At 44.0% G+C, this 15,822-nt stretch overlaps 1 protein-coding gene across 2 annotated transcripts in view; it reads left to right on the top strand.

Annotated features, from left to right (window-relative positions):
* Window positions 1-15,822, top strand: part of LOC129385276 (uncharacterized) — a 610,699-nt gene that overhangs the window by 83,102 nt on the left and 511,775 nt on the right. For both annotated transcript variants that reach the window (XM_072289404.1, XM_072289403.1), the window contains exon 3: window positions 2,104-2,183. In XM_072289404.1, the coding sequence (XP_072145505.1) occupies window positions 2,104-2,183 (80 nt within the window). The remainder of the gene's footprint in view (window positions 1-2,103; window positions 2,184-15,822) is intronic.

Here is a 15,822-nt window from a genome sequence, read left to right on the forward strand (position 1 = left end):
ACTTCATTTGGTTTCTGTATAGACTAAGGCGTTATGAGGGATGAAACTATTCGAAAAAGAAATGATGATTTAAATAAAAGGTAAAAAACAAAACAACGAAATAGCGGATTACTTGTCACACTTAAGCACGACGTTGAAAAATAAATTCAAACATATGCACAATATCAATACTTCAAGGATAGGCTGCACAAAAAAGAAAGCAAAAGATAGCCACAGAAAATAGTACGTTGTTTGCAATGTCCTGAAGAGGCAATAAATGCGTCAATGCGTCAAAGTGTGTAAATAAATGCACCTAGAAGAGAGCGCATCACACCCAATTGTTCTAATAATGACACACATATCTCACGCGGAAGAAGCGCTCATTGTCAACAAAGCTTTTGGTTGCACACAAGTGAACATACAAAGGTGCCAGAAAGAATAAAATAGAAGAAGATGAAATAAAAAAGTTCGTAACGCAAAGGAGAAATTGCGCGCCAATCATGCATGCGAAGGAAACTTAATAGCGAGCCTTCTTCTTTCATTTTTTCTCTCCCCTCTGGCACGTTTACATGTTGACTTGTGCGCAGAAGCTCTAGTGGAGAGACGAGCCTTGTACCGCGCCTCCCGTTTGTGAGGCCCTTGCGCTGTTGCAACGTAGGTAGCGGGCCTGCTGCCGGTGGTCTAAACGGCGGACTCGCTAAACATATGCGCCGCCGTTGGCGGTATTGTGCTGCCCAGGTCACAGATAGATTTGCGTATAGCGGCCGAGGATAGAAATCCGAGATGGTAGCATGGAGCAGCTTCTGCTGCGTCTATTGCAGAAGACTCGACGACATATTTTTTTGTTTTCCATCATGAAAGCTTAGGTTGAACACCTAGGTTTGGAAGGCTAACCAAGAAGACTATTTGGTACGTTTGCGAAAGGCGGTTTTGATAAACAAGTCTCTTTATGGAGCAGAGAAACGGGATCTTGTGCGAATTCAGAAAGCTGGGTTACCTCTGCAGATCGCTTGACAAGCCATTTCCTCTTCTGTGTAAATTTAACATAACGCCTTAATGCAGTGCTTTATTATGGGGATTTAGGGTCATTTGTCGTGTTTTGTTCTACGAGACTTTCACTGAAGCGCTATGACATCTATCCCTTCATTAATCTGGTATGATATATAAAAAGACCGTCACACACACACTCACACACACACACACACACACACACACACACACACACACACACACACACACACACACACACGCACACGCACACGCACGCACGCACGCACGCACGCACGCACGCACGCACGCACCACGCACCACGCACGCACGCACGCAAGCACTGAAAGTCAATGCACAGTGCCAAAAGCATAGCACTTGTTTGCTTCAGGTAATGGGACCGCCGTGGTCCATTTCATAAATATCAAGTGCTTACATAGACGCTAACAGGCTTACGTTTCTTATAGTAAGCTCTGGATTATCTTCAGTTTGTTTCAGTCATTCGCTGACTGTTGTGCTTCTGTGTTCCACCAATAAAACTCGTGTGTTCATTGTGAGAAGTTAATATGTGCACGAGCGCTCGTATTTTTTACTTATTTGTCTTTAGGTTGTCTTAAATGAGAAAAGGTTTGAGCAATAATGGCACAATCTTTCAATTTACCTCTAAGGTAAGATCGAAAAGCAGTGACAGCGTTTTTTCATTCTTCTGTTGTTTGTAGACACGCTGACATGATCAACTGAAAGCTTAGACTGTAAGCACGATGATGCCATTGGCATATTCCATGTCATGATGTGGTTTCTTCGAAACATTTCTGTGTTTTTCTGCGTCGGGGTGCTTGAAAATTTTAACGCCTTATAGCCCGAACTTCTCCGGCATTTGTTACGGGATATGGTACAAGGCGTAGTCTGAGGGAGTCAGAGGAGACCATCTTCCTGTATACGCACAGACAGCTACCTTCAAGAAGAAAATGAATAGAAGTGGAGGTACCGTGCAATTCCGACAGAAAAAAAAAGGGCGCTGATTGTAAATATTGTTCACTTGGCCTTGCGTATACCGTTATAAAGTGCGCGTCTCCAACTTACGTTGTTTTAGTACTCAAGAAAGTGCTCTTTTATAGTTGGGTTTGTTCTTCATAGGTGACGCGAAAGTCAGCGGACAACTGCGTTGGTCCCGACAAATATGGGCCTATTGGGAATTTCACAGACGGTGTGAAATGGTGAGTGAAGAGCTCTGGTCCCCATTTCCGAACCACTTTCTAAAGTTCATTAAAAAAATACTTTTATTTGCCTAAATGCTTTAGGATGGTGTGTGACAAAAGTAAAGGGCGAAAAAAAAATCTTATTGCCATTTGGTATTAGTTCGAAAGATGCTTAAACATGTTTTCAGCAAACGATAATAGCAAGGTAGTGGTGACGTTATTGTGATAAAGGTAGTTTCAATCTTTAGCAACACGAGGAAAAAGAGATGCTGAAGAAAGCAATAGTTTACGCTCGCACGCTGAAAGCATGGAGTGGATGACCGGTGCGTGATGTATGTGGTTGGCATGATGTAAGGTGAGTTATTAAGCGAGGCAACAGCAAAACTTGCGAAAAAGGAAAAGTACGGTTATTCGGCGACGCGAATAATGTGGCTGTAAGTCAGATTCTGCTTTCAAGATTGAAACACTGATGTAAAATGCATATGAGGTATGAATGAATCCTGTGCCATGATTTGGAATACCTTTAGGTTCATTGATAATGGGCGTTTGGGGCGGGTTCCGTTTGGCTGAGGCTTAGTCTAGTTTGGGTACCATGAATAATTTGTACGCAAGCAATTTGGCATGTTTAGGAGCGCAACGAAGGTGGCGCTTCAAGGAACACTATTTCGTTTGCTGATTGGACACTTCATGGATACTAGCTTCATTAGCTTAAAGATGGTCAGTGGAAGTCATGAAATCAAAAGAACGACTTTCGTCGTGGTCAATAGAGGACGTCTGTTTAGGCTGAACTCGTTCCGACACATGATCGGTCTTTCTGGTGGCCTGTGGTTAACAAGACCTTAAGTTAACGAACACAAGACTACCAAGTGTGAATTCCTTGGTGTCGCTTACTGCTTCTTGGGGGCTTCACGGGTGTATGAACTTGAAGTATAAGCGCTCCGATGGCTGAAAAGAGATGGAGAAAAAAAACTAAATAGTTTCAAACTTTCTCAGCTTTTCATTGTACATCTCTTCGCATTTGTGAAGCGGACGGGGCAAGCCACCTTGGGTAATGACAAGACTTTGTGCCTAGATTCGCGGTCTTGTAACGGCTTTCAGAAAGGTGCTTTTCTAGCAGCGAATGGCCCGGAGTTACTACAAAGGCGCACATTCTCACGAGGTCGGCACGTTTTAATCTTTCGAGCATGGCTGAGCAAGAAGAATTGGGGCAGAGCGACCAAGTACAGTAATCTAGCCAGGAGTTGGCAACAGTACTCTGTAGCTGGAAGATCGGGTGAGCTGACCAGGAGTTAGGAAACGTAAGAAGGTGGATAGGGAGAGAAAGCCATAGAGAGGGGGGAGAGTTAGAAGTTAGGGATTGGAGAAGGGCACCGTAATCATGAGGGATCTTCGTTGTTTTTTTGAAAAACAGCTCCGGGTAGTGCTGCAAACATGGGAGATCGAAGCGTCATATTATAGAAGGGAATTGGAAGATGACGGTCGCCTGGGTCGCTCGCGAAAATGCTGGGTCGCTGTACATGGGCGAAAGGTTCCTCACCAAGATGCCTATTCCTAGCTTTACTTTTTGTGTGTAGGAATTACGAGCTGGCAAGTCATATACGCATTGCAGGCGAAGACGGGGTGCGGTTGTCGACAAACAGAGGTCGTGGATGATCCATGGGAGAGACTTTATTTTGTTTCGCAGTGGAGTAACTTGAAGTTGATAGCGGATTAGGTGCGTGTGTTAGCTCTACCGATGGGCGACGCGGGATCGCGTATACAGCCTTGAGTGCATTTACGAAGTTTTACGATAGCGCCTCAGGTAAGCTTCGTGAAGGTTGGTCTATATGATCGTATCGGATCTTTGTTATATACTTAGATATCCGTGGTAGGGCGTGGATAGATCCACCTAGATTGCAGAAACAAGGAGTGGAGGATACATGCAGAAGCGCAGCGTTACTTTGCCCACAACAAAAGAGTTGTACGAAATTATGCGCCACTTGCCACCACCGTTCCAGGCTTTCTTTGTCTTAAGCTTGCCGGATATGGAGAGAGGCGGGTGAAGGGGTGTTGTGCAAGTTGCATGATCTGTAGCTGGGACTCTCGCTACAGCGCCGTCTGGCGGTGGCAGTCACCGCAGGAAGAGGTTAAGCGTGAAGAGGAGAAAGGGTGAGCGACCACGGATGCACAGGAGGCAGGCATATTAACGAGATCCGGCGTTAAGGACTGCCATTGTTCCTCTGGCATCTGCTCCGGATCGGGCTTTCTGCGAAATTGTGTGACGCGACGTTTGTTAGTGGTCTGGGAGCCACTGCGGCACTGGGAGGCGGAGACCACTAAGGGCCCTCAACAAAGCAGTGTAGACGCGGAGACCGATGACGTGGGTCCGGCGCGACGCTGGGGTCAAGGGGTGCTGTTCTTCATGCGCGCCGCTGAATGCGAGCCTCCTTCTCGTGGCTTCGCTTAATCACCAGCATTCAATACAACCGCGTTCAACGCTTGGGTGTGGTAAAAGGAGTGCAAACGAGGCAGAGAGGATTCTATAGAATCGCCAGCCAGGAACTGGAAATATCTGCAAAGCGCAAGGCCTAGAGGAACGTAGTGAATGAACTACATTTTATAGCCAACAACACGTGGGTGCATCAAAATGGCCAATTAAAATGAGCTTCGAGACCGTGAATTCCAAATATAAGACTAATGGTAGCATCTTCTTTACTTTAGTCATAACATAAATGCGAGAAGGGCAGTCGGCAGAAAAAGACAAAAACAAAAAGACGATTTAGGGTTGTGCAATCCATTCGAACTTACCCCTTCTAAATAAAGAAAGAGAGGAACGCCATTAGACACGGAATTTGTCTCGGCAAAAGGAAAAGCGCCATAAAATTTGGAGAACCAGATTTTAAGCCTTCAAGAAATCACCTTTAATCTCTTTAATCGAACTGTACTCAATATGAATGGGGTTTATTATTATTACAAATTCTGTTCAATAGTAGGAAATAAAAAAGACACGGATGTTAATCTGCGGTTACACGCCAGAGTTGCTTAGTAGCTATGGTGTCGGGCTGCTAAGCACGAGGCCGCGGGATCGAATCCCGGCCATGGCGGCCTCATTTTAATGTGGGCGAAATGAGAAAACACTTCTGTACTTAGATTAAGGTGCACGTTAGAGAACGGTGGTCCATATTTCCGGATTCCCCCACTACGGCGTGCCTCATAATTAGATCGTGATATTGACACGTCAGGCCTTATAATTTAATTATTTTAATTATTTACGCTGCGGCTATATTGTACGCTCTGCTTACTCAGTGTGGCTACATTTCACTCCAGGCTGCTGAGTATTGCTACATACGGCGACTGGCACTGTCTTCTTTTATGGAATGTTAGACTTGCCGCGTTCCGTCAGGAATGGTGAAACGAGTAATTTTTTCTTCCTCATGATGCCTGAAGTCAATAATTAACTTGCCCATATGCTTCGTGCCTGTGATTCCATACTTTGATCAGAAAACTAGATTCCGAACTAAATAAAAATTTATATTTCTGCAGTTACGAGGAGTCGATAAAAAGTGTACAAGGAATTATTATATCACTGGCTTTCCTTCAATCGAGTTCGCAATCTCTTGAAATAAGATTATGCGACCATGACGTATTGCCAGTCCATCACAATAAGTGACTGAACGCCTTAAGGTCTATGAAACAAACTCGAAGAAACGCACGTGAACTCTGCGTAATAGTGATGGACAATATGTGGAGCCTGAAGGTGGAATTTTATTCCAAAAGAAACGAGAACTATACGCTGCGAAGTATGCATACCGTTCGGTGAGCCACTGAGCACAGCATTTGATTTCTTGCCTTGACATGGACGTTTCTCGTCGTCGCGGTTTTCAAATCATTCTCACAGAGGAAAAAAAAAAGAACGAAATATTGTAGAAAATATAAACATAATAAAGAACTATCAAAGAAAGTTGTAGCGGGAGCACCTTTCAAGAGTTCGTGGCAGCTGTCGTCTTGCATACTGCTTTAATTGGAATGTCAGTGAGGGCATTCACCCCTTACTTTCGCAGTCGTGCTATTTAAATTTTTTTTTCATCTTATTTAGTTACGTCTGGAAGGGCCTTCAAGAAATTCAGAGGAAGCTGTCTCCAGTACCGAAGGGTTCCTTCTTATCTTCAGAGTTTTGACGCGCAAAGGAGAGTTATTGGAGCCGGATTTTTTAGCGTTATCAATTCGGATGGAAGCGTTCTGACGAGGAAATGAATACGGTGAGAAGTAGGTAGCAAGGCGCTAACTTTTGATTAGTTTGCTCCAATGAATAAAAAATATTTAACAAGAATCTCGAAGAAAGCACTTCTTTTAGAGGTCGGGAAACGGCGAATACCACTCTTTGCGCAATGCCTCAGCAGGACATGCCGCTTTCCGGATTTGGGGCTTGGCAGCCTTTTCTTCAGAGGTTGTATTTCCTCTTCCAGAAGTTCGCTGATATATACGTATTCTTTATAGCTGTCGGTAAATTGAAGGAAAAAAAACTGTTTTGGTCGGTTTATTACGAAACTAAAACTGTGGAAAGGACTTTAATGAAAAAAAGAAAATTCTGACAGCATACGGGACGTAACGGCCTACATGCTGTTCTACGTACGGAGTGAAATAATGGATGGAGAAACCCTTCAATGACGATGAGTTCGTGGAAATAAATAAGGAAAAGTTAAGGAAGAGAGAAAATAGGAAGATGTCATGCCAGGGTAAGACAATGCAAAAGGACAGTTCATATTCACCCTAAAGAAAGCGCAAGACACATATGAAGGATAGAGAAAGAGATACAGGTAAAACGGTCAAGAGACTAACAAGATTTAGTCCAGTTAATTACCCTACATATATAGAGAGGAGTGAAAAAGAGAGAAAACAGGAGCTCAGCTTAATTACATGCACTAGGCGATCCACAGCCGGTCGATGCGGCCGGACACTAAGGTCTGTTGTTTTGAAATACTGCAGATGCGTTAGTACTAGACAGGAGATTTGCTGCAGTGAAAGAAAATCTTTGTTGAGTGCAAACTGCAGAATATTTGCGCATGCCCTAACATCATCTATAAGTTACTGATTTAATGACTAGGGGGGTTCGAACAGGAAAATGCTCGAAGCGAATCGAATACAAGCATTCGAGAAAAGCTACTTTCGAATATTGAATCAAATGCCAAATATTACAAATTTCTAAACAAAGCGAACATAAACTGCCGTTCCTTTTTCCTTTTTATGTCACAGTGCATTTCCATGCCTTGTCTATCCCCTCCTGCATGGGCCATAACTGTTGGCCTGTAGTATTCTGAAATAAATAAATAAATAAATAAATAAATAAATAAATAAATAAATAAATAAATAAATATTGGAATTATTTTCTCCTCTTAAATGTGGCTTACTTACATTGCTGACAAGTGTGACACAGCCACCAACGGGATGTCGGGTCAGCTGACCAGCTTGCAAATGAGAAACAACCTAAAGTGATGATAATAGATAGGATGCACATTATAATAAGGGTAAAGAGACAAAAGATGAAGCGTTATCAGGTCCATGTAATAGAGCGCTGTTGTTCTTGAAGAAGCCAAGTGTACACTGTGCATATTTTTAAAGGAACACAAACAGGGTGACAATGAGTAAATGATAAATTTCCTTGCTCTAATGGAGACAAGAAAGGCGTAGGCTGTTTGACGCCAGGCGTGCTTATTTAACGGCTCACTTCTGCATGGAGATCACTTTTGCGGAAAACATAGCAAAAGTGATCTCCATGCCGTGGCTCAGAAGTTTGCACGTTCGCACAAAAACCACGGTTCTTCTGGTACAGAATCACTCGCAAGAATTTCTACTTGCAGCGGGGGTCCCACCATTTGCACTGGTACGAATATGATTACTTGTACTATTGAAACAGGAGCAAATATTCGACAAGCTCGAATAGTCGATCCTCGAGTCGAAACGAATCAAATAACGAAGACCATTCAATTCATATATGCAATATTAAATACTCTGAACTATTTAATAAGGTCTAACAAAAATTCTTATAACTTCAACAAATCAAGCTGTGAGTACATGAACTCGAGTAATGAAAATGAACATTGCAACCTTTTAAAATGCATCGGATGGAGAAGACCGAGGCCAACAAACCTAATACGTACGTTGTACGGCCATGGGGTGTTAAACGAAGAATAGTTGTAGAACTGATGACGAAACTGGCGCATAAGATGAGACAGGTTTGACACGCCGACAACTGCAGACAACTGCTAACTAAAAAAACAAGAAAAAGGGAGACAGACATAAACTCGGATTCAATATACCACCACAGTCACAGTGCGCCATCGTCTGTGCTTTCTCGCTTCGTATTTAGTTCCTTTTTTTTTGTCCAGAGAAAGAGGGATAGAGATAGAGGAATCTCGTTAATGAAACGCCGATAATCCTAAAGTTGCGTTTAAAGTCGCCTACGTGGTACTCTGCACAGGGGAAGGAATGAGGCATTGAAAGCGCCTAAGAGAAAGAGAGCGGAAGAAATGAAAAAAGTAGTGATATAGATGGAATTGGTATTTGCACGTAAAGTGATGTTCGCTATGCTACATTAAAAATGAAGGCGATGTGAAAATCAAGTTTGGTCATTTATGTGTAAATATAACATTTTCTAAAGCTTGTCAAGCAAGTCAATATCCAGGGGATAAGTAAAAAATTATGCTTCAATCCTGCTGCTTCCTAGGTGGACATGGCGTAGAACCTAATGTGTCTCTCATCGTCATTGGTGAGTGACTAACTTTGCCGATTTGGTTTTCATAAAAAGTTCTTCCTTTTCTTTAGGCTGGGTATTCTAACGACGTATCCTCTAGCGTTTCTATAGCACCACAATGTTTGCAGTATGGGCTGGTAGATTGTAGAAGTCGGCGCAAATCATGGCTTGTAAACGCAGCTTTCTGGCGAAGATGATGATACAAAGTTTCTTGTCAGCAGGGAAGTTGGCGCGGAAGTTTTGATCAAGACTGGGTCAACCAAGTGAAAGAAGGTACGCTGATGAATAGGTTTGATGCGGACGCGGTTCCTTTCCCCACGAGCATGAATTTTTGCCATCGGCGATATATTACGTATATCGAAGTATACCTTCACGTATCTTTTGTGGTGAAGGGCTAGCGGGCAGCTTGATTTGCTATCTCATTTCTGTGAAGGCCATAGTGTCCTGGAAACCGCCGGGATGTAATGGCGTGTCCAGCGGCGTCGGCTAGGTGGTGAAGGTAGGCTATAGCTTGAGTCACATTGTGATTCCGAGTCTTGTTCATGTCCCCGTTAAGACGTAATATGTCATGCTTATTGTGCGACTTGTGTGATATATAGTTCGGGGTATTTGCGAAGGAGTGCGTGAATTTCGCTTCACGTTAAGTGCCTTGAGGGTAGTCGGGGAAGCAGGCAAGTGACTGGATGTCACGATGAATGAGTTCAGAGCTGGAGCACTAGCCTCCAGCGCCGGCATAACAGAGGCATTCATTTGCCTCGACTCTATTAATTTCTTATCATCTACCTTTGAGGTGGTGGTGGTGTCGCAGCAGGCGGGGTTAGCCTGGAGAACATTGCCGCCAAGTGTTCCGCCTGAGCCGCCTATGAGTTTCGCAGTTTGTGTCACCAGGTGTCGAAGAGCCCCGTGTCTAGAATGAAGGCAATCAGCAGTCGTAGCACTCTCTTTCGGATTGCCGCGGGTTCTCCGGGGAAAACGATAGTCTTCAACCGTCCTGTGCGAAGAACCACTCTTTTGCAGCCTTTCGGCAATCGCTCTTTTTCTTTGTCGGACTGCGGGCATAGCCAAATGATATGTTCGATGTCGCCGATATCACCCCAGAAGACACAGAGCGGTTAAGCGCATCGTCCAGTTTTGTATAACCAAGCCGGGGTGCGGTACAGCAGCGTTGCTTCTTCACGAGTAAGTCCTTGGGTCACTCAGGCTTGGTGCGGATTCTGGTGGATCGCGCTAAATGAATGCGGATTGCATCCTTAGGGTCCTGAAAAATGTTTGGTGCTGTTACTGTAGGGACACATGTCAATGCTAGGCGTGTAAGAGCGCCACTATTTTCATTTCCTTCAATTCCTACGTGGGATGGGATCCATTGAAATGTTACAATAAATCTCTTGCACATTAGAATTTTAATCAATGCCAGAGATTGCCTTGTAAACTTCTCTCGAGGTAGGCCACCCTGTAATCGTTGTAACCCTAGCTTTGAATTTGTCAGCACCATGACGTCACGTGCAGAAAAAAGCGCTTAGCTTTCGTAATGGCACGGTAATTGCAGTACTTCTACTGTTCTAGACGAAACTACGCGATCCAGCCTGCCAGACCATAACACGTCAAGGTAGGCTTGGAGGCAGTGCACAGAAAGGGACTTCACTTAGAGAGGGAAGTTCCTCGAGTAGCTTCAAACAAGAAGGTTAGTAATGAAGCAGAGCCGCTTCCACTCCGGCGTTTGGCATCTCAGGCCTTGCTGACGCAATATTAAGTCTGGGCGAGTACCCCGCTGGCATGGCGCTTCTCCGGCGTCTAAGAGCAAGAACTCGCTCCCATTTCCACGCAGCACTGAACACCTGCCAATATTTAGGATTGGAATGACCTGAACGGGGTCACCTCGATATGCGATGCTCTTTTTCGGACATTATCTGCAGCCTCAGTGTACCCCACCTAGCAGCCAAACGTATCCTTCCAATTGCTGAAGCAAAGTTTCTTGTGCTGCACCACTTGAACACAGCGTTTCAAAGCCACCTACAAGTGTACGCAGACGGGTCGGTGTGTGCACAAATAGATAGCTGCAGCAGCATTCTGCATACCCTTCTACTTTTCACGACTGGCCCATTCCAGTGATAACATTGGCGGAGCTCTGCTCGGGCCACTGACAAACCGCGAAAAGGAATAGCTTTTATAATGCGCCCGTTACATTAGCCAGGCTTTGATGCCCTCCTCCCTACTTCCTCGCCAGAACCCGTAGAATCGAAGTAACAATTAGACTCAAACTTCAAATCACTGCATTGACCTCGTACTTCTCCCGAGGTGGGGAGGTTTACAAGCGTGCATCTGATCTACTTGAGTCTTGCTGAAGGCTGCCTGTTCTCTCCTTTCCGACTTTCATTTGTCGAACTTCACACACCGGTATAAAAAGCGCACGAGAGCTTCGTGGGTGAGCCGGTATATAGCTTCTCAGAGTTTCAGCGCTAAGTAACGCGAAATCCTATTCCTATATATATATATATATATATATATATATATATATATGTGGTTTCTACGTGTTTTCTTACCGACCTTCTTGTCGCCTTACCTTAACTCCTACATATGCCAGCCTTTGGTTCACAACAATTTAGAGTTCCTGCTCTATTTATGCACCCTTTAAAGTTTTCAAAGCGACACCTCCTCATCATGTTTTCCCCGTTTCGATGCCTTACGGCACTCTTGAGTTTGCTGCTCTATTAAGCAACATAGGTGTATGAGGAATCGTGGCAGTTACCAAACGTTGTCATTTGCAGAAGTGTCGCGTTGTGGCCTCCTGCCGCGAGAAACTCATTGCGCCCGCGTCGTCATATTGCTTATGGTGGCTGCATGAACAACAATTATTTGAAGGAAGTGCCGTGTGTATGCGTTTCTCAACTTTTGGCTTTGGCGATGGTTGTGTTGCTGTTGCCTCAAACGGTGTTAGCCTGGCAGCCGGCGCTGCGGCGAATGCTCCAGCTTCAGCCCCACTTACCGGAATACAAAATCTGCATAGAAGGCATTGAAGTACGTAGTACGTAGGCTGCAACTTGTTATAGGTTCAGAGTAAGGCAATCACGCGAGAAGGTCCCCCGCGAGAGGCGGGCTCGTGCAACATTTTTCCAGGCAATTCTCTTCTAAATCTTCACTTCATCGCGTAACGTTTTCCGACCTACCGTGACACGTACATACCACAAAAACTAGTCTTAGCTGGTTTCTCGTACTGGGTCCTGTTCGCTGCTGGTGCTGGTTTGTTGCTGGTGCTGGTATGAGTTGGACTGGCTTGTCTTTAACTGTAATAGCACAAAAGCGCCATAGAAGGCAGAAACCACGCTGAAATACACAGCTATTTCCTTTGTTTATTCTATTTGAGGAAGTGGTGGCCCCTCGAAAAGGCACCGGTTACTTCTTCGCTTTGGCCTGCAATAAATAAACAAACACCACGAGAAGAAGAAAGTCGCAGCAGCGATACCACAAGCAGTCGAGGACGTGCTGCCACGAACAGTTCATAAAACTTTTACTGTATAAGCTAAGCCTGCTTAACCTTTATTACAACCTTTTAAGTGGATCGAGTGTTTTCTCACTAATCGCTCACAATTTGTCAGTACTAATGGTTATAACTCTCATTTTTCTAATGTTAACTCAGGTGTAACACAGGGTTCAGTACTGGGTACCCGTTATTCTTGATATATATTAACGACCTTGCTTCTACAATCTCGTGTAAGGTTCACCTGTTCTCTGATGATTGTGCAACTTTTCGTGAAAGTAAGTATGGCGACATAAAATTTTTACGGGCCGATCTTTACACTGGCAATAATTGGGGTCACAAATGGTTAATGAAGTTTAATATTAATAAATGTAAAGTGTTCTTCATTGTAAATTTACTTGACCTATATATTTCCTAAATAACAGTGATATTGAATCTGTCCACTCTTACAAGTACTTTGGTGATCACATAGCAGGTAATCTCACTTGGAATGTTCATACTGATTACCTCATTAGCAATGCTAATATGACATTAGGTTACTCGCGCCGAATTTTCCCTTCCACTTCGTGTACTGTGAAGCTGTTGCTTTATAAACCACTAATACGTCCGAAAATAGAATATGCATAGACAGTTTGGGATCCATATCGTGACACTTTCATTACATCTATTGAACTAGTTCAGAACAACTGTGTTCGTTTCAGTTTATCTAACTACAACCGGAGTGCAAGCATACGGTACAGAAAAGCTGTGCTCTCATTTCCATTATTAAGTCACCACCACAAGGTATCGAGATAAACTCTATCCCAAAAATTAAACCATCAGCTCGTACTGCGAAACGATCTCATTCCTCTACCCATATGCGTTTCCCATCGCATTGATCATCGCCCCAAATAGGGATCACATTTTGTAACACAAAAACTTATTCAATGTCTTTTCTTCCACGAACATCACAACACTGGGACCACCTTCCTGCTAACATTGTTTCAATAATCGATAACCATGCCTTTACCCAAGCGTCAGCCAACATTGCATAATTAGTTATTATTGGTACTACGCACTGCATGTTGCTTATTAATTTGTTCATTGCTTTGTCATTGCCTTTAAACTTTTTGTTATTAGTAATTAGCTAACATTTTTCTAGCAGCGAAGCTTTTCTTATCTGCTTTAACCTACTTCCCACCTTAAAACTTTTTGTGCGCAAACAAACAGGGGCGAAGAATAGGGGCAACACAAGGACGAGCGCTTTCTAACAACTGGTTTTATTTTTGAAGAACTACCTGCTTAAATACCCACAGATCTGCGCGATCTGGTCAACAGAGCACGCCTATAGCGCATATGATACCCGCAGATCTGCGCGATCAAGTCAAAAGAGCAACGTCAATATTACATATAACACTTGTGATAAAAAAAAGACGTGGACAAAAGCCACCCGGTCATACTAAAAACAGCAAGGTGCATAAAACAACCACTTACAATAAAATGCGTTAAAGATGTGATGATAGAAGCGAATTTTCTTTATCTAACAATGAAACAGAAGGATGGCTGATGCATTTTTCTTTTTGTTTTTCAATCCAGTGTGCTTCCACGATTTCCCTAGCGGTTTGATTCCTATGCCTGTACAAGTCTTACTAGCACAGTCTTACTAGCACAGACGTTTTGTACAGGCATAGGAATCAAACCGCTAGGGAAATCGTGGAAGCACACTGGATTGAAAAACAAAAAGAAAAATGCATCAGCCATCCTTCTGTTTCATTGTTAGACAAAGAAAATTCGCTTCTATCATCACATCTTTAACGCATTTTATTGTAAGTGTTTGTTTTATGCACCTTGCTGGTTTTAGTATGACCGGGTGGCTTTTGTCCACATCTTTTTATCACAAGTGTTATATGTAATATTGACGTTGCTCTTTTGACTTGATCGCGCAGATCTGCGGGTATCATATGCGCTATAGGCGTGCTCTGTTGACCAGATCGCGCAGATCTGTGGGTATTTAAGCAGGTAGTTCTTCAAAAATAAAACCAGTTGTTAGAAAGCGCTCGTCCTTGTGTTGCCCCTATTCTTCGCCCCTGTTTGTTTGCGCACAAAAAGTTTTAAGATGAATCTGTTCCAACTAGGCCGACTCGCAGTTGTGCTACTTCCCATCTCTTTGTTTCTTGTTCATTGTATACCCACTTCCCTCTGTAATGCCTTTGGCCTTGAGAGTATACTAAATAAATAAACGAATAAATTTTGACGGTAAAGTCACACGGTCTCAGACCAAGTTCTCAAGTCGGAACGCGAATCAAATACAGTCCTGTTCCTTGAGCCCCGTTCCCTGTTGCTATAGCAGCGCCAGCTGAAGTGCTCAGGCATCTCTCTTCCCTCACACCCGGCAAAGCATGTGCCACTCGTGGGTGCATGCGACTTTTCCCGCTGGCACACATAAGGCCACTGCGCCGATGGGGACGAGGCTCCATCGGGGAGAGCAAACACAGAACGTCGCGAGGAAGACTGCAGAGGAGGAGAACGCTTCTCTCGCATCCGAAGAGGCGCTATAGAAACGCTTGCCGACGACGCGGGGTCGGGTGCACACGTGCGTGGTGAGCGTGCTCGCTGTGGGGATGGAAGTTTCGGGCTTGGGAGCATTCGGGGTTGTTGCGGCAAGAGCAGGGAGTGCCCCGTACTTACTGAACCAGTCTCTGACGTGCGTTTCTTTCCCGTTTTCGGGGTTGCCTGCAACTTTTCTTTTCCGATGCTTCAGCTTCGCGCGCGGCGTGCGTTGAGAAAGCAACGTACGGGTGGGCTGCTCGCGGTCCGCAGCTCTTCAAATTTCAAACACTCGTTCAGAGGGTCGTCTGTAAGAGATGTACTTACGTGCCTCTTTGAGAAATTGCTTTTGGAAGTGCACAAAGGGAGAACTACATCATGCTTAACTCTTATGAAATGTAGGTTCCTTTTGTTACCTTCGCGCTTCAAGCCTTTTTCCTTATTTACTCCATGAGTGTCCTTAATAATTTTCGTCAGTTGACAATTTTTCAAAGCTCACTTCGGCTAATTCAAACGTAGCTGTGTAGCTATGCGCCGAAATATGTGATAAAAACCTTGGTACATTGGCGCCAAGGTCATTTGATGAAACGATCAGGCTTTGATATAAAAAGTGTGTTCTTTTCGGCTCTCTGCACGGAGATTCTTGCAAACCCATGTAGGAGTTGCTTTTTCAAGGTCATGCCCAAAGCAAAAAAAGGTTCCACCGTAAATGAACCACACACTGGATAAGTAAACTTGCCCACAAACAACACGATATGATGCGTTAAACTGCAGGGTGAAAACTTAAAATTGAAGGGTATCAAGAGAGAGAGAAAGAGAGAGGGAGAAGGGAACACAAAGCAGTGGTAGGAGAAAAGAATGCCATGTGGCCGGCAGAGATGAATTGCCTTTTTTCTTTCTAACATGAAGATGCTACCCGTTTCAGA

The sequence above is a fragment of the Dermacentor andersoni genome, chromosome 7 (assembly GCF_023375885.2).
Source record: "Dermacentor andersoni chromosome 7, qqDerAnde1_hic_scaffold, whole genome shotgun sequence".
Classification (NCBI taxonomy): Eukaryota; Metazoa; Arthropoda; class Arachnida; order Ixodida; family Ixodidae; genus Dermacentor; species Dermacentor andersoni.